The 22,380-nt window shown below is 72.1% G+C and overlaps 1 protein-coding gene across 1 annotated transcript in view; it reads left to right on the forward strand.

The window, feature by feature from the left end:
* Positions 1-279: 279 nt before the first annotated feature.
* Positions 280-22,380, forward strand: part of DNMT3A (DNA methyltransferase 3 alpha) — a 58,607-nt gene continuing 36,506 nt past the window's right edge. The window contains 3 exon segments of the mRNA XM_075415148.1: positions 280-397; positions 9,289-9,494; positions 14,550-14,654. Of these exon segments, the coding sequence (XP_075271263.1) occupies positions 9,426-9,494; positions 14,550-14,654 (174 nt within the window). The 5' untranslated portion in view covers positions 280-397; positions 9,289-9,425.

A 22,380-nucleotide genomic window follows, 5' to 3' on the forward strand; every position in this document is an offset into this window, starting at 1 on the left:
GGCACAGCTCGGTTCGGCTTGGCTTGGCCCAGGGTGGGTTGGCTCATGGTGATATGGCTTGGTTTGGCTCTGCTTGGCCCAGACAGGCTTCTCTCCCCGCGGCCTGGCCTGGCTCGGCACTGCACGGCCTGCGTTGTCTCTCCCCGGTCCATCCCAGCCTTGGCACCGCGCATCCCTCCCCACAGCGCCCGGCCCGGCTCCCACCCCATCGCGGCGGCGGGCGGCGGGCGCTAGGACCCGCGCGTCTCCCCGGGCTGGGTGCTGCAGTGGAGGCGGCGGCGCTGCGGGAGGAGAGGAGAGGCCAGGCCGGGCAGCGCGGCTCGGCACGGGCTCGGCACGGCTCGGATCGGCTCGGCACGGCTCGCCCGCCCAGCGCCGGGCCCGGCACCGGCCCCAGGTAACGGACCCCGAGGCGGTTCGGACGCGGGCGGGCCCCGCTGACCCCCGCGACGGGGCAACCCCCCCCCCCCCCCCTTCCCGGCTCGGCTCGGTTCGGCCCGCAGCGACGCGCGGTCCTTGTGCCCCCCCTCCCCGGGTCCCCCCAGGCCCCGCCGCAGCCCCGCAGGGGCTGCGGCGGGGCCTGGGGGGACCCGGGGAGGGGGGGGGGGGGGGGCCGCAGAGCCGAGCAGGAAAACATGGCAGCGGCCGGGCCGCCACCCGCCGAGCCGGGCCCCGCCGCCCCCCCAGCCCCGCTCGGTAACCGGGGGGGGGGTGAGGGGGGGTCGGCTCGGCCCGGTTCCCCCCCCCCGGCCGTGTCCTTGAGCGCGGGGCGGCTGAAGGGCAGTGGGGGGGGGTGGGGGAGTGGGGGGGGCCGTCCCCGCTCCGGTCTGCGGGGCCGCCCGGGGGGTGTCACCGGACGGACCGCCCCCCCCCCTCCAACCCCGCACTACCCCCCCCCGCTCAGCGACGGCCCCCGCAGAGACCCCCGGGGCTGCGGGCTGCGTGCGGGTGGGGGGGGGGGGGGGGCACCAGCAGAGCTACCCGGCAGGCACGGCGGAAAGTTTCATTTTTAGACCCCAAAAATAAATAAAAATCCCCCCCCACCCCCTTTTTTTTGCGGGGAGGGAGGGGGCGGCGCGGGGCACCCCAACCCCCCGCCTATTTCCCCCCTTCCCCCCCATTTTCCCCCCCATTTTCCTTCCCCCCCCCCCCACCCCAAGCCCCGCGTCGGGGGCGTTCGCCGGGGCGAAACCCCCGGGGGGGGGGTGGGGGGGGGGCGATGAAATTTTCCCTCTTGGCCTCAGTTCCTCTTTTCTTCGTTTCTTTTCCCTTTGTGTGACGTCGGCGGTGTCACCGCGGGATCGGCGTCCGGCGGCGGGAGTTGGGCCGCGTCCCCGCGCCCGGCCGCGTCGACGGCCGCCGCTCGCCGTCCCGCACGGCGAGACCCCCGCCGACCCCCCCCCGACCCTCCCCGCCGCCGAAACCCGCGCAACCGGCGAGGAACGCGCGTCCCCCGTCCCCCGCCGCCGCGGCCCCGCGTGCTGACTCAGCTCGAAACTTCCTCGCGGGAGCCGCGGCACGCGGCACGCGGCGCCCGCCGGCCTCTCGAGGAACGGGCGCGATGCCGCCGACCGCGCCCGCCACGCCGGGACCTCGCCCCGGCTGCCGCCGCCGACGTCCGCGCCCGGGAGCCGCGGGTGTTTCACGTCCCGCGTGTCGCCGCGTCGCTGCCCGACGCCTTCCGCTGCGCCGGGCGAGCGGGGTGACCGCCGGCACGCGCCCGCGTTAGCGCGTGCCCCGGGGACACGCGTGTGCCAGGCGCGCACGTGTCGGGGCGTGTTGCCGCGGTGCCGCCTGCTGCGCCGTTTGCCCCGGGACCCCGCTCGCCCTTCGCCGGGATCCTCGCCGCCGTCGGAGCTCGCGCCGCCGTCCCGCTTCCCCGCCGCGGGGCCTGGCACGCGCGGCAGCGTGCCGCCGCCGGTTGGGCCCGTTCCCGCGGTTCACCGCCCTTCCCAGTTCAAAGCCCGTACCTGTTGCTGGTTTGAATGGCCCCGGCTCCGCTCCCCGGGGCTCTGCCTGCCGCCGCCGCCGCCGCGCTCGCCGTAACCGCGTCATCTCTCGGCGGTTTTGTTTTCCCCGGGAAGCCGAGCGCGGCGGCGGCAGCTCCTCGGTGACCCCCGCCGGGGTCGCACCGTCCCGCTGGGGTCTCCCACGCGCGTGGCCGTCGCGTCGCGCGGGCGGCCCCGCCTGACCCCAGCCCCTGCTCGTGGTCCCGCTGTGCCGGAGCCGGCGCTGCGCGGGTGCAGGGTGCAGTGGGGTGCAGTGCCTGGCTCCCCAGGGTGCAGCACAGGGCCATGCATCGCTCCCCGGGGTGCAGTGGGGTGCAGTGCCTGGCTCCCCGGGGTGCAGGGTGCAGTGGGGTGCAGTGCATCGCTCCCTGGGGTGCAGCACAGGGCCATGCGTCGCTCCCCGGGGTGCAGTGGGGTGCAGTGCATGGCTCCCTGGGGTGCAGGGTGCAGTGGGGTGCAGTGCATCGCTCCCTGGGGTGCAGTGAATGGCTCCCCGGGGTGCAGGGTGCAGTGCGGTGCAGTGCCTGGCTCCCAGGGGTGCAGTGCAGGGCTGTGTGTTGATCCCCAGGGTGCAGGGTGCAGTGGGGTGCAGTGCCTGGCTCCCAGGGGTGCAGTGCAGGGCCATGCGTTGATCCCCAGGGTGCAGTGGGGTGCAGTGCCTGGCTCCCTGGGGTGCAGTGCAGGGCCATGCGTTGATCCCCAGGGTGCAGTGGGGTGCAGTGCAGTGCCTGGCTCCCCGGCGTGCAGTGCAGTGCAGTGCCCCTCTCCGTGGGGTGCAGCACAGCACCATGCGTCGGTCCCCGGGGTGCAGCGCCATGCAGTGCAGGGCTCCCGGGGCTGCAGGGTGCAGTGCCTGGCTCCCCAGGGTGCAGGGTGCAGTGCAGTGCAGTGCATCGCTCCCCAGGTGCAGAGGGCCATGCGTTGCTCCCCGGGGTGCAGTGCAGGGCCATGCATCGCCTCGTGGGGTGCAGTGCCTGGCTCCCCAGGGTGCAGTGCAGGGCCATGCATCGCTTCGTGGGGTGCAGTGCCTGGCTCCCCGGGGTGCAGGGTGCAGTGCAGTGCAGTGCATCGCTCCCTGGGGTGCAGCACAGGGCCATGCATTGCTCCCTGGGGTGCAGTGTGGTGCAGTGCATGGCTCTGTGGGGTGCAGTGCCTGGCTCTCCAGGGTGCAGGGTGCAGTGCAGTGCAGTGCCCAGCTCCCAAGGGTGCAGGGTGCAGCACAGGGCCTTGCATTGCTCCTCAGTGCACAGTGCAGTGCAGTGTCCGGCTCCCCAGGGTGCAGTGCAGGGCCATGCATCACTCGGTGCGGTGCAGTGCCCGGCTCCCCAGGGTGCAGGGTGCAGTGCAGTGCCTGGCTCCTGAGGATGCAGTGTGGTGCAGTGCCCGGCTCCCCGTGGTACAGTGCGGTGCAGTGCGGTGCAGTGCCCAGCTCCCCAGGGTGCAGGTCGGTGCAGTGCGGTGCAGTGCCTGGCTCCTCGGGGCGCAGCGCAGTGCCATGCCTGGCTCCCTGGGGTGCAGTGCAGTGCGGTGCGGTGCAGTGCCCGGCTCCTCTGGGTGCAGTGCGGTGCAGTGCCCGGCTCCCCACGGTGCAGCGCGGTGCAGTGCCCGGCTCCCCGGGGCGCAGCGCGGTGCAGTGCGGTGCGGTGCGGTGCAGTGCCCGGCTCCCCACGGTGCAGCGCGGTGCAGTGCCCGGCTCCCCACGGTGCAGCGCGGTGCAGTGCCCGGCTCCCCGGGGCGCAGTGCGGGGCCGGTTCGGTGGTGCCCCCCATCCCGGGGTCCCCGCTGGGTGCCGGGTCCCTTTCGGGGCGCGGAGGGCCCCTGCCGCGGGCGCACCCCGACGCCCGGTCCCGCCGGGACCCCTGGCACGCGTGGCCGGGTCACCGCGCTGCCCGTCCGCCGGAGGCTGAATTTCGGGGTCTGGGGGGGCAGGGGGTGACGGACACCCCCCGTGTCCCCGCTTGCCCCTGCCAGCAGCCCCCCACGCCGCGGGGACGGTGCGGGTGGGGGGCTGCGCCCCGCCGTGAGTCAGGGGTGGGGGGCTCGGGGGTGCGCGGGGGGTGACTCACGGCGCCCGTCCCCGCTGAGTCAATCCCGAGCCGTGAGGAGGAGGAGGAGGAGGAGGAGGAGCGCGGCGGCCGGGGGTGGCCGTGACTCAAGGCGACAGCAGCGAGAACCACCCGGCAGCGGGCGCGGGACGGCGCGGGACGGCGCGGGGACGGGGACCCCGGCCAAGCGCGATGCTGCGCGCGGGGTCGCGTTAGGACACGGCCCCGGGGGGGGGTGCGGGGGGGGGGGGGGACTGCGGCGAAGGTGTCGGGGACCCCGCTCGGCGTCACCTAAGATGGCCGTTTGCGTTTCGGCGGGCTCCCGGCTGCGGCGCGAGGCCCCCAAATACAGATTTTTGTAGAAGAAAAAGGCGGGTTTTGCTTTTTTTCTTTTTTTTCTTTTTTTAATTTTTTTTCTTTTTTTCTTTTTTTCTTTTTTCTTTTTTCTTTTTTCTTTTTTTCTTTTTTCTTTTTTTTTTCTTTTTTCTTTTTTTCTTTTTTTGCTTTTTTTCTTTTTTCTTTTTTCTTTTTTTCTTTTTTTTCTTTTTTCTTTTTTTTCTTTTTTCTTTTTTTCTTTTTTCTTTTTTCTTCTTTTTCTTTTTTTCTTTTTTTCCTTTTTTCCTTTTTTTTCTTCTTTTTCTTCTTTTTCTTATTTTTCTTTTTTCCCCTATTTTTTTTTCCCTCCCTCCCCCCGCTTTTTCCCCGCCAGCGCCGCGTGCCTCATCCCCCCGTCGCAGGTAACCCACTTCGCAACGCCTCTGCCGCGCGGCGAGCGTGACGGCGCGGGCTGCGGCTGCCGGTTCCCCCGCTCGCCCGCGGCCGCCGGGTCAGCGCCGCCCGATAAATCCGGAGCCGCGGAGCCGACGCGGCGAGAGCCTCCTCGGCGCGCGACGGCCGCGGCCCCGGGCTCCATCGCCGCCGAACCGCCGCGCCGGCCGGGAGATGCCGCGGTGCTGCCGGACCACGCGCGCCGCGGCCTAGCGCGGGGGGCAACCGCGTTGCAGCCCCCCCATCCCGGCCCGTCGCAGCCCCCCGCATCCCATCCCGGCCCGGTAAGGTCCCGCCAGCGGAGCCGTCGGCGTCGCGGTGCGGCCGCCGCGCGGTGCCGCCGGTTGCGCCCCATCTTTGTTGGGCGTCGGGTTTGCCGCGCTATTTTTAGCGCGTCGCGGGACCGTGGTGGCGGGAAGCGCCCCGAAGCCCCCCCTGCGCTGGCCCGGGGTGGGGGGGGGTGGGGACGGGGTGCGGGGCGCTGGCGGGACCCCCCCCTGCGCGGCGCCTGCGAGGGCTGCGGGGACGCCGGCACGGGCGGAGTTTGGGGGTGCAGCCGGGGCGGCCCCGGGGGGCTCGGGGTGCTTGGGGGGCTCAGAGGGCTCGGGGGGCTCGGGGTGCTCAGGGGGATCGGGGGGCTCGGGGTGCTTGGGGGGCTCGGGGTGCTCAGGGGGCCGGCGGGGGCCGGGGCGAAGGGGGGCTGGCGGGGACGGTGCCCCCCCCCCCCCCCCCGGGGATCCCCGAGCTGGCGAAGGAGGGGGACGGGGAAACCCCTCCCGGCTGGGGGGGGGGCAGCCTGCAGCCCCCGGTCCCAGCCTGCACCCAGCACCCCCCGGTCCCATCCTGCACCCCCAGCCTCCATCCTGCACCCCATCCTGCACCCCAACTCCACCCTGCACCCCCAGGTCCTATCCTGCACCCCAACTCCATCCTGCACTCCAACTCCACCCTGCACCCCCAACTCCAGCCTGCACCCCCCGGTCACATCCTGCACTCAGCACCCCCAGCCTGCATCCTGCACCCCCATCCTGCACCCCAACTCCACCCTGCACCCCCAGGTCCTATCCTGCACCCTAACTCCATCCTGCACCCCCAAATCCAGGCTGCACTCCCCAGTCCCAGCATGCACCCAGCACCCCCAGCCTGCACCCCAACTCCATCCTGCACCCCCTGGTCCCATCCTGCACCCCCACCCTGCACCCCCCGGTCCCATCCTGCACCCCCAGGTCCTATCCTGCACCCCAACTCCAGCCTGCACCCCCAGGTCCTAGCCTGCACCCAGCACCCCCAGCCTGCATCCTGCACCCCCATCCTGCACCCCCAACCCCGTCCTGCACCCCCGGGTCCCATCCTGCACCCAGCACCCCCAGCCTGCATCCTGCACCCCCGTACTGCACCCCCAGCCTGCACCCCCAACCCCAGCCTGCACCCCCTGGTCCCATCCTGCACCCCCATCCTGCACCCCCGTCCTGCACCCCCAGGTCCTATCCTGCACCCCCTGGTCCCATCCTGCACCCAGCACCCCAGCCCGCACCCTGTACCCCCATCCCACCCCCCCATCCCACCCCCCCACCCCGCCCCCCCACCCCAAGCCTGCACCCACCCCCCTCACCCCCCCCTGCACCCCCACCCACCCAGCCCGCCCCCCCCCTTGCACCCCCACCCCCCACACCCCCCCGCCTCCCCCCGCCCCCCCTTCCCGCGCGGGGGCCGTGCCGGGGGGGCCGATCTCCCCCCGCCTCCCCCCCAGCCCCCGGCCCCGCACCCCGAGCGCGGGGGTCCCGGGCCCCCCCGCAGCCCCCCGGGGCGGGCCCGGCCGGCCCTGCCCCCCCCCCCCCGGCAGCCCCCCGCCCGCGGCCGGGGCCGGGCTGCGGCTGGAAAGCTCTAGAAGGAGCCGCAGCGCCCGAGCCGGAGGCAGAGCGGCCACGGCCGCCGGCGCCCCTCGCCATGGCAACAGGTGCGGGGGGACCCCCGCACCCCCCCTGCACCCCGTAACCTGCACCCCGCAACCTGCACCCCACAGCCGGCACCCGGCGCCCCTCGCCATGGCAACAGGTGCGGGGGGAACCCCGCACCCGCCCTGCACCCTGCACCCCGCACCCGGCACCCCGCACCCTGCACCCCGCAACCTGCACCCGGCGCCCCTCGCCATGGCAACAGGTGCGGGGGGATCCCCGCACCCCCCCTGCACCCTGCACCCCGCAACCTGCACCCCGCACCCTGCACCCTGCAGCCGGCACCCCGCACCCTGCACCCTGCATCTGGTGCCCCTCGCCATGGCAACAGGTGCGGGGGGCCCCCCGCAACCTGCACCCCGCAGCCTGCACCTCACAGCCTGCACCCCGCACCCGGCGCCCCTCGACATATCAACAGGTGCGGGGGGACCCCCGCACCCCCCCTGCACCCCGCACCCTGCACCCCGCAACCTGCACCCCACAGCCAGCACCCGGCGCCCCTCGCCATGGCAACAGGTGCGGGGGGACCCCTGCACCCCGCACCCTGCACCCCGCACCCCACACCCTGCACCCCGCACCCTGCACCCCGCACCCCACAGCCGGCACCCGGCGCCCCTCGCCGTGGCAACAGGTGCGGGGGGACCCCTGCACCTCCACCCCACAACCAGCCCCCCGCACCCTGCACCCCGCAACCTGCACCCAGCTCCCCTCACCATAGCAACAGGTGCGGGGGGACCCCCGCACCCCGCACCCCGCACCCTGCACCCCACACCCTGCACCCCGCATCCGGCACCCCTTGCCATGGCAACAGGTGTGGGGGGCCCCCCGCACCCTGCACCCCACACCCTGCACCCCGCACCCGGCACCCCACAACCTGCGCCCCACACCTGGCATCCCACGCCCTGCACCCCACAACCTGCACCCTGCACCCCGCAGATGGCACCCCGCACCCCGCACCCTGCGGAATGCCCCCAGCGCCCTGCATCCTGCGTCCTGCACCCCTCAGAATGCGCCCCGCAACCTGCGCTCTGCGCCCCACAGAATGCACCCTGCACCCCGCAACGCGCGCTGGGCACCCTGTGCCGTGACCCCAGCGTGCGCCCTGCAGCCCGTGGTGCTGCAGCCAGCGCTGTGCACCCCACACCATGCACCCTGCACCCCCCACCATGCACCCTGCACCCACACCATGCACCCTGCACCCCACACCGTGTGCCCTGCACCCCCCACCATGCACCCTGCACCCACGCCATGCGCCCTGCACCCACACCATGCACCCTGCACCCCCACCATGCACCCTGCACCCACACCATGCGCCCCGCACCCCCACCATGCACCCTGCACCCCCACCATGCGCCCTGCACCCACACCATGCACCCTGCACCCCACACCGTGTGCCCTGCACCCACACCATGCGCCCCGCACCCCACACCATGCGCCCTGCACCCCCACCATGCGCCCTGCACCCCCGCCATGCGCCCCGCACCCCACACCATGCACCCTGCACCCCTGCCATGCACCCTGCGCTGCTGCAGCTGGCACCATGCACCCCACACCATGTGCCCCGCACCCCGCACCCCCGCCATGAGCCCTGCACCCCATGCCATGCACCCCGCACTGCTGCAGCCAGCGCCGTGCACCCCACACCCCACACCATGCATCCTGCACCCCACACCCCACACCAAGCACCCCACACCCCACACCATGCATCCTGCACCCCACGCCATGCGCCCCACACCCCTTGCCATGTGCTTCATGCTGCTGCAGCCAGGACCGTGCACCCTGCGCCATGCACCCTGCACCCTGCACCCCGCACCCCACACCATGCACCCTGCACCCCACACCATGCACCCTGCACCCCACACCCCACACCAAGCACCCCACGCCCCACACCATGCACCCTGCACTGCTGCAGCTGGCACCGTGCACCCCATGCCGTGCACCCCACACCCCACGCCATGCACCCCACACCCCACACCATGCACCCTGCACCCCATGCCATGCACCCCGCACCCCACACCAAGCACCCCACACCCCACACCAAGCACCCCACACCCCACGCCATGCACCCTGCACCCCACACCTTGCACCCTGCACCCCACGCCATGCACCCTGCACCCCGCACCCCACACCATGCACCCTGCACCCCACACCATGCACCCTGCACCCCACACCCCACACCATGCACCCTGCACTGCTGCAGCTGGCACCGTGCACCCCACACCATGCGCCCCACACCCCACACCGTGCTCCCTGCACCCCAAGCCATGCACCCCACACCCCACACCAAGCACCCCACACCCCACGCCATGCACCCTGCACCCCACACCATGCACCCTGCACCCCACACCCCACGCATGCACCCCGCACCCCGCAGCCGGCGCATGCCGGGGCGATGCCGGCGCCCACGGCCCAGCCCGGCGCAGCCAAGGCTGCGGCGCGTTAATCACTGCCGGGGTGGGGGGCGGCGAGGCCGGTTGCCCCCCTCACCCCCACCCTCTCCGCTCTCCGCAGGGGCAGGAGGATCCAGGCGGGCGGCGGGCGACGGCCGCCGGACCCCCTCCTCGGCGCAGAGAGCCGGCGCGCGGCGGCGGGGTCCGCTTCGGTGCTGAAGAGGCGACGGTCGCAGGCGCCCGCGCTCGCCGCCCACCATGCCGTCCAGCGGGACCCTCGACGCCGGCAGCCCCGCGCCGGACCGCGAGGCGCTCGACACGCACAAGGTAGGGCGGGGGTCCCGCTGCCGCCGCGGCCGCCCCGTCGCTCGCCGCGCTCCGGGGCGGGGGTCCGGCTCGCTCCTGGCCGGCGAGCGCGCGGGGAAAAACAGGCGCGGGGTCCCGTGCGCCGCGCGGCAGCGGGGTGGGTGCAGGGCGCGTGTCCTGGGCGTCGAGCGGTGCCCCCCGCCCCGCGTGCGTCGCCGGCAGCCCACCGCGCGTCTCGGCGCAGGCGTGCGGGAGCCGGTTCGGGGAGGGGGGCTCGGGGCTGCGGCGCAGGGGGGGCTGCGGCGAAGAGCCGGGGGAGAAAGCGGCGCCCGCGGTGCCGCCCGGCTCGCCGCGGAGAGCAGGGCCCCGCCGGTGACGGTCGCCACGGTGCCGGCGAGCTGGCGGCGAGCGCGTCGCACGCGTGGCCGGCCGCGCGCTGTCCTGGCGTGACCCCGGCGGGACGCGGTGTCGCGTCCCCCGCGGAGGTCACCTCCGCCGAAGGGACGCGCGTGCGGCGCCGGGAGCACGAGGCCGTCGCTCCACGCCCGCGGCACCGCGGGTCGCGCCCGCGCCCGCTGCCCTCGCCGCCGACCCGGCGAGGCGGTGCGAGGAGGGGGGGGTCTCTGCACCCGCCTCCCCCTGCCCCCCAGCCCGGTTCCCCCCGCTGCAGCCGGGAGCGGCGCGGCAGCCGCGCAGCCCGCGCTGCGTCACGCGGCGTCTCCGCTCCTCGGCCGCGGTTTCCCCCCGGGTCGTTGCTTGGCAGCGGCGCAGGAGCGCGGCGGGGACGCGGCCACGCAGCCCCGCCAGCCCGGTGAGACGCGGGGCCGTGACGCAGCTGCGGGCGGCGAGGGGCCGCGGCACCCGCATCACCGCGCCAGCGGGACCCCCTCACCGCCGCTCGCGGGGTGCCCGCCGGACCCCCCCATCCCGGCGCAGCGCGTGGGGGCTCGCCTCGAGCCTCCGCAGCGGGGACCCCCGAGTCTGGGGGGACCCCTCGGAGAGGGAGCGCGGGGCCACGGCGCTGGGGGCCGCGCGGTTCGGCACGGGGGGGGCCCCGCGGCCGTGCCGGGGGCTGCGCGGGCACCGTGCGGCGCAGCGGGCCGGCACGCAGCGCGGCGAGGCCGCGGGCAGAGCCGGAGACGCGTGCGCGGTCGCGGGGCCGTGGTCGCGGTGCGGTCGCGGGGCCGTGGTCGCAGGGCGGTCGCAGGGCCATGGTCGCGGTGCGGTCGTGGGGCCGTGGTCGCAGGGCGGTCGCGGGGCCGTGGTGGGACAGCCGGCGCGGCCGGGTCACCGGCGTGGGTGGTTGCGGGTGACTTCGGCGAGGGGGCCCAGCTGGGCGCGGTGGGACGTGCCCAGCTCTGTCCAGGGGCGGGTGAGGAGCGGGTTGAGAGCTGATGGGTGCAAATTATTATTATTATTATTATTATTATTATTATTATTATTATTATTATTAAGGGACAGGCTCATACTGGTGACGCCGTTGTGGGTGTTTAGTGTAGGCCAACCACCTGGTGAGGAAGAGGAGGTCGAGGAGGCCTTCTGCAGCCGGCTGAAAGCAGCCTCCCGCTCACAGGCACTGGGTCTCACGGGGGGCTTCACCCCCCGCTATCTGCTGGGAAGACCATGCAGTGCGGGAGGTTCCTGCAGAGCGTGGATGAGAACTTTGGTGGAGGAGCCGAGGAGGAGGGGTGGGCTGCTGGACCTTGTCCTGACAAATAGAGCAGGGCAGGGTGAGGATGTGGAGGTTGGGGGGTGACCATGAGATGGTGGAGTTCAGGTTCCTGCGTGGAGGAAGCGGGGCGATAAGTAAGATCGCATCCGTGGACTTCAGGAGAGCTGACTTTGGCCTCTGCAAGGACCTACTTCGAGGAGTCCCATGGGTCAGGGCTCCAGGTGGTTGGGGGGTCCAAGAGAGCTGGTTACTACTCAAGCATCACTTCCTCCATGCTCAGGATCCAGGCAGCCTCATCTGTAAGAAACTGAGCAAAGGAGGCAGGAGACCAGCGTGGATAAGCAAGGAGCTTCTAGTGGAACTCAAATGGATGAGAAAGGTCCATGGAATGTGGAAAGTGGGGTGGGACACTGGGGAAGCGTACAGGAACGTGGTCAGAGCGTGCAGGGATGCGACGAGGAAGGCCAAGGCCCACCTGGAATTGAAGCTGGCAAGGGATGTCAAAAACAACAAGAAGGGCTTCTTCAACTCCATCAGCAGCAAAAGGAAGGCTAGGGACAACGTGGGGCCGCTGCTGAACGAGGCGGGTGTCCTGGTGACGGGGGATGCGGAGAAGGCAGAGCTACTGAATGCCTTCTGTGCTTCAGTCTTCAGTGCTAAGACTGGCCCTCAGGAATCCCAGGCCCCGGAGGTAAGAGAAGAAGCCTACAGAGAGGACGACTTTCCCTTGGTCGAGGAGGACTGTGTGAGGGATCGCTTAAGTGATCTGGATGTCCACAAATCCATGGGCCCCGATGGAATGCACCCACGAGTGCTGAGGGAGCTGGCGGATGTCATTGCTGAGCCACTCTCCATCATCTTTGAGAGGTCCTGGAGGACAGGAGAGGTGCCCGAGGACTGGAGAAAGGCCAATGTCACTCCAATCTTCAAAAAGGGCAAGAAGGAGGACCCAGGGAACTACAGGCCGGTCAGCCTCACCTCCATGCCAGGAAAGGTGATGGAGCAGCTTATCCTGGAGGTCATCATCAAGCAAGTGGAGGAAAAGAAGGTTATCAGGAGTAGTCAGCATGGATTCACCAAGGGGAAATCATGCCTGCCCCATCTGATAGCTTTCTACGATGACATGACTGGCTGGGTAGATGAGGGGAGAGCCGTGGATGTTGTCTATCTTGACTTCAGCAAGGCTTTCGACACAGTCTCCCATGACATCCTCCTAGGGAAGCTCAGGAAGTGTGGGCTGGATGAGTGGTCGGTGAGGTGGGTTGAGAACTGGCTGAATGGCAGAGCTCAGAGGGTTGGCATCAGCGGCGCTGAGTCTGGTTGGAGGCCGGGAACTGGTGGTGTCCCTCAGGGGTCAGTACTGGGTCCAGTCTTGTTTAACTTCTTCATCAATGACCTGGATGAAGAGTCAGAGCGTACCCTCAGCAAGTTTGCTGATGACACCAAACTGGGAGGAGTGGTGGATACCCTGGCAGGCTGTGCTGCCATCCAGCGAGACCTGGACAGGCTGGAGAGCTGGGCAGAGAGGAACCTGATGAGGTTCAACAAGGGCAAGGGCAGGGTCCTGCCCCTGGGGAGGAACAACCCCAGGCACCAGGACAGGCTGGGGCTGAGCTGCTGGAGAGCAGCTCTGCAGAGAGGGACTGGGAGTGCTGGGGGACGACAGGGTGACCATGAGCCAGCAGCGTGCCCTGGGTGCCAAGAAGGCCAAGGGGATCCTGGGGTGCATGAGGAGGAGTGTGGGCAGCAGGGCGAGGGAGGTTCTCCTCCCCCTCTGCTCTGCCCTGGGGAGGCCCCATCTGCAGTGCTGTGTCCAGTGCTGGGCTCCCCAGTTCCAGAAAGATGAGGAGCTACTGGAGAGAGTCCAGCGCAGGGCTGCGAGGATGAGGAGGGGACTGGAGCATCTCTGCTACGAGGAGAGGCTGAGGGAGCTGGGCTTGTTCAGCCTGAAGAAGAGAAGGCTGCGAGGGGACCTTCGAAATGCCTCTAAATATCTGCAGGGTGGGGGTCAGGAGGACGGGGCCAGACTCTTTGCAGTGGTGCCCAGCGACAGGACAAGGGGCAATGGGCACAAACTGAAGCCTGGGAAGCTCCAGCTGAAGCCGAGGAAGAACTTCTTCCCTCTGAGGGTGACGGAGCCCTGGCCCAGGCTGCCCAGGGAGGCTGTGGAGTCTCCTTCTCTGGAGATATTCCAGCCCCGCCTGGCCGCGGTGCTGTGCCCCCTGCTCTGGGTGACCCTGCTTGGGCAGGGGGTTGGGTGGGGGGTCCCCAGAGGTCCCTGCCCACCCCGCCATGCTGTGAGGCTGAGTCTGTGCCACCCAGGAACCCCCCCGGGGACCCTGTTCGGCTCCTGCACCGGGACGGAGCTGGAACCGTGCTCCTGACGCCGTCCTTGGACCCGTCCCAGCCTCTCTGAGCCCCCGGCTGCCGCGGTGCCTCGGTGCCTGCGGGTGCCAGGACCGGGCAGGGTGGGCGCGGGGGGCCGGGGGCCGCCACACGCAGGGCCAGCGGCACGCGGCGACGCGGCTGGGGCGAGCGCGGTGCCGGCGAGCTGTGATGGCGGCCGGGCACGAACCAGCGTGCGGCTTCCGCACGATCCCGCGCGCGCGGCCCGCGGCGGGGGGAGACGCGCGGCGTGGGGCGTGGGTGGGCGGCCATGGGGCGACCACGGCCATGGGGCACGGCACGTCCGGAGCCCGGGGACCCTGGGGCGACGTCGCGGCGGGCGCGGGGCTGCGCGGGTGCCGCCGGCTGCCGCGCTGTCTGGCTGCCAGCCCCGGCCCCTCCGCGGCCTCTCCCTCGCAGCCCCCCGCCGGCCTCTCCTCCTTCCCCGCTCCCCCTCTGCGGCCCCTTCCTGCCTCGGCCGCTGCCGCCGCGCGCTGCTGCGGCTCAGGTGAAGCCGGCCCCGCCGCGGACACGCCGGGGGCCCCGCGCAGCCCGCGACCCCCACGTGCGTCCCCGCCCGCCGCGACGCGGTGCCAGGCGTGGGCTCCGGCGCGGGGAGCGGGGACCCCCGCCACGCCGGGGTGCCGGGGCGGCGGCTGCGGCGCGGGGTGCAGGTTCACGCGCCGCGGGGTGCATGCAGCCCTTTCCGCGCGGTGCCGGAGCCCCCCGACCCACGCGGACCGGGCTCCAGCGCGTCGGGGGAGCGGGTCTGGACCCCGCCGGGGCTCGGTGCTCACGTGGCGACGGCGCCCGGCACCGCGGCAGCTCGTGCCGCAGCCCGCGCCGTGGCCGCAGCCGCGGTTCTCCTTCCGACGGCGGCCCGGGGTCCCGCCTCGCCGGCCGGGCACGCGGCCACGCGCGACCCACGGTGCCGGCGACGCCAGCGCCGCGCCCAGGACCCCGAGCCGCGCGGCCCCGGTGCCGGCGGCGTAACCGTGCTCTCTGTCTCCGGCTCGCAGGGGGAAGAGGAGCCCGAGGAGAACCAGAGCAAGGAGGAGAAGCAGGAGCCGGGGACGCCCATGAGGAAAGCCGGGCGGCCCGGGCGGAAGCGCAAGCATGCCCAGGTGAGCCCGCGGGCGCCGGCGCGGGGCGCGGCGTGGCGTCCCCCCGCGGGGCCGTCCTGCCCCGCCGCGTGGCACACGCACCGCGCTGGCAGCAGGCGACGGCTCCCGGCGTGCCGGGGCACGCGCCCGCTCGCTCGCGCTCCCCGGCTCTGCTCGGCGCGGCGTCGCTCGAGGCCCCGGCGTGCGTTTGCTCCCGGTGCCCCCCGCCGCGAAGCCGTCCTGCGGCGCTGCGCCGGGGGGGCTCGGCGAGCGGAGCCCCCGGCTCCCGGCCCGACGCCAGCGGCCGCGGTGACAAGGCGGGTGCGGGTGCGCGGGGCTGAGCCCCCGGCTGCCTCCCCGGCTCCTGCCGCGCCGGTGATGCCGGCGATTTGTGCGCGGGGCTCGCCGGCTGCCGTGCCCGCCGCGGGGTGCTGCGGCGTGGCGGGGGGTGCTCGGGGCTTTGGGCAGCGGCCGGCGCTGGGGGGGCTGGCGGTGGCTTGGCCCTCCCGAGCCGGGACGCGTCGCGGTGCCGGCTGGGGAGCCGCAGTGGCTTCCTCCCCGCCGGCTGGCCGGATGTCACGCCGCCGGCTGCCGGTGCCACCGGGTCCCTCTTGGCGCCGGCGCCGCGGCGGGAAGGTGCCCGTGGTCACCCCGGGGCTGGGTGCAGGCAGGGCCCGGCCGGCGTCGCCGCAGGACGGTTGCAAAAGGTTTTGGCAAAGGTTTTCCGGCGGCAGAAGGGGTCAATCCTGCGCCGGGACGGGGCCGGGGCCGCGCTGCCTGTCCCGACCCCTGCGTCGACGCGGCGGCGGGGCCGGGGGAGCCGGGGTGGCATCGCCTGCGGTGCCGTGGGGTGCCATGGAGCGCTGTGGGGTGCCATGGGGTGCCATGAGGTGTGGTGGAGTGCCGTGGGGTGCCATGAGGTGCCGTGAGGTGCCATGGAGTGCTGTGGGGTGCCATGGAGTGCCATGGGGTGCCGTGGGGTGCTGTGGTATGCCATGGAGTGCTGTGGGGTGCCATGCAGTGTGGTGGGGTGCCATGAGGTGCCATGGGGTGCCGTGGGGTGCCGTGGGGTGCCATGAGGTGCCATGGAGCGCTGTGGGGTGCCATGGGGTGCCATGGAGTGTGGTGGGGTGCCGTGGGGTGCCATGGAGCGCTGTGGGGTGCCATGGGATGCCATGGGGTGCCATGGGGTGCCATGGAGTGCCATGGAGTGCCGTGGGGTGTCATGCAGTGTGGTGGGGTGCCATGAGGTGCCATGGGGTGCCGTGGGGTGCGGTGGGGTGCCATGAGGTGCCATGGAGCGCTGTGGGGTGCCATGGGGTGCCATGGAGTGTGGTGGGGTGCCGTGGGGTGCCATGGAGTGTGGTGGGGTGCCATGAGGTGCCATGGAGCGCTGTGGGGTGCCGTGGGGTGCCATGGGGTGCCGTGGGGCGCGGCGGGCCGCGGGGCCGGGAGCTGGCAGGGGAGTGGGCAGCCGGGCTGGCGGCGCTGGCCGTGACTGCGGCGGGGCGGGAGGGCCGAGCCGGGGCCGGGGAGCCGCCGCGGTGGAGGAACAATGCTGGCACGGGGACAAGCGGGGAGCGGCGCCCGCAGCGGGGGCAGCCGCGGAGCCGGGGGGTCTCTGGCCGCCCCGGCAGCCCCCACCGGCACGGCGGGTCCGGCACACGGACGGACGGCGGCGGTGCCACGACGCCGGGCACCTCCCGGAGAAGAGCCGGGCGGCGGGCGCCCGTCCCGCGTGCGCTTGCGGCGTGCTCCCGCGTGCCGCACCTGCCGCGTGGCCGGCCCCGTCGCGGGCGGGGGTCCCGCTGCCAGGCGGGCGGCGCTGGCGAGCCCCGCGGTGACGGCGCCCGCAGCAGCGGGTCCCGGCCGGGGGCACCGCGCCGGCGTGGCACGGGGCGCTGGGCGAGCGGGCTGGCTCGCCGAGGGTCCCCGGGACCCCGCCGACGGGGACGCAGCGGGCAGAGGGGTCGCAGGAGGGTGCTGAGCGCCCAGCTCAGCCCGCGCCGTGGCTGCGTGGGGACGGGGCTCGCCGGCGCGGGGGGCTCGGTGCCGAGGACCCGTGGCGGTGCTGCCTTCCCCTGCCAGCGCGGCCGTGGGCGCGGGGACCCCCGTCGGGGCTCAGCGGGGCGCGGGAGCCGGCGCGGAGGCCGGAGGAGGAGGTGCCAGCGCCGGGGGCTGCGGTGCTGAGGAACGGCCGCGGCGCTGGGCACGGACGGGCCCTGGCAGGAGCCGGCAGCGGTCTGGCAGCGCGGGCAGGGAGCGGGGCCGAGGGTACCAGCGTATCGGAGAGCTGCGCCGTGCCGCACCGAGCCGTGCCAAGCTGTGCCAAGCTGTGCCAAGCTGTGCCAAGCCACGCCGTGCCACACCATGCCGTGCCATGCTGTGTTGTGCCACGCCGTGCTGTGATGTGCTGTGCCATGCCACACCATGCTGTCCTGTGCCATGCCGTGCCATGCTGTGCCACCCTGTGCTGTGCCACACCGTGCTGTCCCGTGACGTGCTGTGCCATCCCGTGCCGTGCCGTGCCATGGCGTGCCATGATGTGCTGTGCCACACCATGCTGTCCCATGATGTGATGTGCCATGCCATGCCGTGCCGTGCCGTCCCGTGACGTGCTGTGCCATCCCGTGCCGTGCCGTGCCATGCGGCGCTGGGCTGTGCTGAACCACGCCGTGCTGTCCCATGATGTGATGTGCCATGCCGTGACGTGCCGTCCCGTGACGTGCTGTGCCACACCGTGCCGTGATGTGATGTGCCACGCCATGCCATGCTGTGCCGTGCCATGCGGCACTGGGCTGTGCTGAACCATGCTGTGCCGTGCCGTGATGTGCCACACTGTGCCATCCCATGATGTGCCATGCCATGCCGTGCTGGGCTGTGCTGAACCACGCCGTGCCGTGATGCGCTGTGCCACGCCGTGCCATCCCATGCTGTGCCATCCCGTGCCGTGCCGTGCCATGCGGCGCTGGGCTGTGCTGAACCATGCCGTGCCGTCCCATGACATGATGTGCCACACCGTGCTGTGCTGTGATGCGCTGTGCCATCCCATGATGTGCCGTGCCATGCCGTGATGTGCCATGCTGTGCCATCCCATGCCGTGCCATCCTGTGCCGTGCCATCCCATGCTGTGCCATCCCATGATGTGCCGTGCCGTGCAGCGCTGGGCCGTGCTGAACCATGCCGTGCCGTCCCATGACGTGCCACACCATGCTGTGCCGTGATGTGCCGTGCCATGCCGTGCCATCCCATGATGTGCCATGCTGTGCCGTGATGTGCCACGCCGTGCCATCCCATGCTGTGCCATCCCGTGCTGTGCCATCCTGTGCTGTGCCATGCCATGCTGTGCCATGCTGTGCCATCCCATGCTGTGCCATCCCATGCTGTGCCATGCCGTGCCGTGATGTGCCATCCCATGATGTGCCGTGCCATGCCGTGATGTGCCATGCCGTGCCATGCTGTGCCATGCTGTGCCATCCCGTGCCGTGCCATCCCGTGCCGTGCCATCCCATGATGTGCCGTGCCATGCCGTGATGTGCCATGCCGTGCCGTGCCGTGCCGTGATGTGCCACACTGTGCCATCCCATGCTGTGCCGTGCCGTGCCGTGATGCGCTGTGCCACACCATGCTGTGCCATGCCGTGCCGTGCCGAACCGTGCCGCGGCTCCCAGGGCAGAGCCCCGGCCCACGGCTCGGGTGGGTCCGGCGCTGCCGCCGGTGCTCCGGAGCCGGGCCCGGCACGAGGCGGTGCCCGTTTCCCGCCGTCCCGCGCCGCGGCCTTGGCGGGGGCCCCGCGGAGGGGGGGCGGCCGCAGAAAGGCCGCGCGTGTTCCCCGGGCCGGCCGGCGCCGAGGACGCGGGTGGGTGGGCAGCAAGGCCGAGCCGCCGCCGGACCCTCCGCCGGGACCAGGACGGGCGCCGGGGCGGCCAGGGAGGGGCACGGCCGCGGCGGGGGTCCGGCGTCCCCTTCCCCTGCGCGTGCCTGCGGGCCCTCGCGCGAGGGGACGCGGCGCCGTCGCGGGGTCAGCGTGCCGCGTGCCCCCCGCCCAGCGCGCCGCAGGGGGACCCCCAGGCCCTGTCGCGGTGCTGAGCCCCCCAGTGCCACCCTGAGACCCCCAGTGCCACCCTGAGACCCCCACCGCCACGCTGAGACCCCCACCACCCTGCTGAGCCCCCCCCACCACACCGAGCCCCCCACCACCACGCTGAGACCCCCACCACCCTGCTGAGCCCCCCCCACCACACCGAGCCCCCCACCACCACACTGAGCCCCCCACCACCACACTGAGACCCCCACCGCCCTGCTGAGCTCCCTGCCACCCTGCTGAGCCCCCCACCACCCTGCTGAGACCCCTGCCACCACACCGAGACCCCCACCGCCACCCTGAGCCCCCCACCACCCTGCTGAGCCCCCCACTGCCGCATTGAGCCCCCCACCACCCTGCTGAGCCCCCCACCACCACACCGAGCCCCCCACCACCACGCTGAGCCCCCCGCCACCCTGCTCAGCCCCCCCCACCACACCGAGCCCCCCGCCACCCTGCTGAACCCCCCACCACCACACCGAGCCCCCCGCCACCCTGCTGAGCCCCCCACCACCCTGCTGAGCCCCCCACCACCACACTGAGCCCCCCACCACCCTGCTCAGCCCCCCACCACCCTGCTGAGCCCCCCACCACCACACTGAGCCCCCACCACCCTGCTGAGCCCCTCACCACCCGGCTCAGCCCCCCACCACCACCCTGAGCCCCCCGCCACCCTGCTCAGCCCCCCCCACCACACTGAGCCCCCCACCACCCTGCTGAGCCCCCCACCACCACACTGAGCCCCCCACCATCCTGCTGAGCCCCCTGCCACCCTGCTGAGCCCCCCACCACCCTGCTGAGCCCCCCACCACCACACTGAGCCCCCCGCCACCCTGCTGAGCCCCCTGCCACCCTGCTGAGCCCCCCACCACCCTGCTGAGCCCCCCACCACCACACCGAGCCCCCCGCCACCCTGCTGAGCCCCCCACCACCACGCTGAGCCCCCCGCCACCCTGCTGAGCCCCCCACCACCACACTGAGCCCCCCACCATCCTGCTGAGCCCCCTGCCACCCTGCTGAGCCCCCCACCACCCTGCTGAGCCCCCCACCACCACACCGAGCCCCCCGCCACCCTGCTGAGCCCCCCACCACCACGCTGAGCCCCCTGCCACCCTGCTCAGCCCCCCACCACCCTGCTGAGCCCCCCACCACCCTGCTGAGCCCCCCACCACCACACTGAGCCCCCCACCATCCTGCTGAGCCCCCTGCCACCCTGCTGAGCCCCCCACCACCCTGCTGAGCCCCCCACCACCACACCGAGCCCCCCGCCACCCTGCTGAGCCCCCCACCACCACGCTGAGCCCCCCGCCACCCTGCTGAGCCCCCCACCACCACACTGAGCCCCCCACCATCCTGCTGAGCCCCCTGCCACCCTGCTGAGCCCCCCACCACCCTGCTGAGCCCCCCACCACCACACCGAGCCCCCCGCCACCCTGCTGAGCCCCCCACCACCACGCTGAGCCCCCCACCACCCTGCTGAGCCCCCCACCACCCTGCTCAGCCCCCCACCACCCTGCTGAGCCCCCCACCACCACACCGAGCCCCCCACCACCGCATCGAGCCCCCCACCACCCTGCTGAGCCCCCCACCACCACACCGAGCCCCCCACCATCCTGCTGAGCCCCCTGCCACCCTGCTGAGCCCCCCACCACCCTGCTGAGCCCCCCACCACAACACTGAGCCCCCCACCACCCTGCTGAGCCCCCCACCACCCTGCTGAGCCCCCCACCACCCTGCTGAGCCCCTCACCACCCGGCTCAGCCCCCCACCACCACACTGAGCCCCCCACCACCCTGCTCAGCCCCCCACCACCCTGCTGAGCCCCCCACCACCACACCGAGCCCCCCACCACCCTGCTGAGCCCCCCACCACCACACTGAGCCCCCACCACCCTGCTGAGCCCCCCACCACCACACTGAGCCCCCCACCACCCTGCTCAGCCCCTCACCACCCTGCTCAGCCCCCCACCACCCTGCTGAGCCCCCCACCACCACACCGAGCCCCCCACCACCCTGCTGAGCCCCCCACCACCACACTGAGCCCCCCGCCACCCTGCTGAGCCCCCCACCACCACACTGAGCCCCCCACCACCCTGCTCAGCCCCCCACCACCCTGCTGAGACCCCCACCACCACACCGAGCCCCCCACCACCGCATCGAGCCCCCCACCACCCTGCTGAGCCCCCCACCACCACACCGAGCCCCCCACCACCACACTGAGCCCCCCACCACCCTGCTCAGCCCCCCACCACCACACTGAGCCCTCCCGCCGTGGCTGTGGGTGCCGGGGGCGGGGGGCGGCCGGACCCCCCCTCGCTCCCCCCCCCAGGCTGCAGCCGGGCCCCCCAGGGATCCCCCCCCCCCGCCCCCCCCAGTGGCGCGAGCCCGCGCGCTCCCGCCGTGACGCGGCCCCGCGCAGCCCCGCCCACTGCTGCGTCACGGGAACCGCCGCGCGCGCGCTCCCGCGGGGGGGGGGGGGGGGGGGCGGGGCGCGAGGCGGGGGCGGGGGCGGCTCCGCCTGTGGCACGCGCGGGGCCGGCGCGCGCAGAGGCGGGGCCGGGGACGCGGGGCTGGGGCACCCCCGCCTGGCGCGCGCACACGTCACACACGTGGCACACGCACACGTCACACACACGCGTGTCACACGCACACGTGTCACACACGTCACACACACGTGGCACACACACGTCACGTGTCACACGCACACGTCACACGTCACGTGTCACACGCACACGTCACACGTGTGTGTCACCCCCACCTGGCGCACACACGTGTCACACACACTTGTCACATGCACACGTGTCACACACACGTGTCACATGCACATGTCACACATGTCACACACATGTCACACGCAAACATCACACACACGTGTCACAGGCACACGTCACACACATCATGTGTCACACACAAACATCACACACACGCGTCACACGCAAATGTCATGCACACATGTGTCACACACACGTCCCACATGTGTGTCACACACGTCCCACATGTGTGTCACACACTTCATACATATGTCACATGCAAACATCACACACACGTGTGTCTCACCGCCACCTGGTGTGTCACACACACCTGTCATGCATGTGGCACACACACGTGTCACACACCCCCGCCTGTGGCACACACACGTCACACACACACACGTGTCACACACCCCGGCCTGGCACACACACGCGTGTCACACACGCACCAGTCACACGCACAAGTGTCACACACACACCTGGCACACACGCATGTCACGCATGTGTCACACACACATCGCACACCCCCGCCTGTGGCACACACACACGTGTCACACACTCCCGCCTGGCACACACACGCATGTCGTACACGTGTCACACACACACACCCCCCTAGCACTCCCCCACCTGTCACACACATACACGTCACACACACGTCACACAAACACGTGTCATGCACGCGTGTCACACCCCCCCGCCTGGCACACATACACGTCACACACATCACACACACGTGTCACACAAGCACACGTCATGCACACGCGTGTCACACCCCCACCTGGTGCACACATGCCTGGCACACACACATCACATACATGCGTGTCACCCCCATGTGGCACACACACACGTGTCTCACACCCCAGCTGGCACACACACACGTGTCACACACACCTGTCATGCGTGTCACACACGTG

This window comes from Opisthocomus hoazin, chromosome 2, assembly GCF_030867145.1.
Source record: "Opisthocomus hoazin isolate bOpiHoa1 chromosome 2, bOpiHoa1.hap1, whole genome shotgun sequence".
NCBI classification, from domain to species: Eukaryota; Metazoa; Chordata; class Aves; order Opisthocomiformes; family Opisthocomidae; genus Opisthocomus; species Opisthocomus hoazin.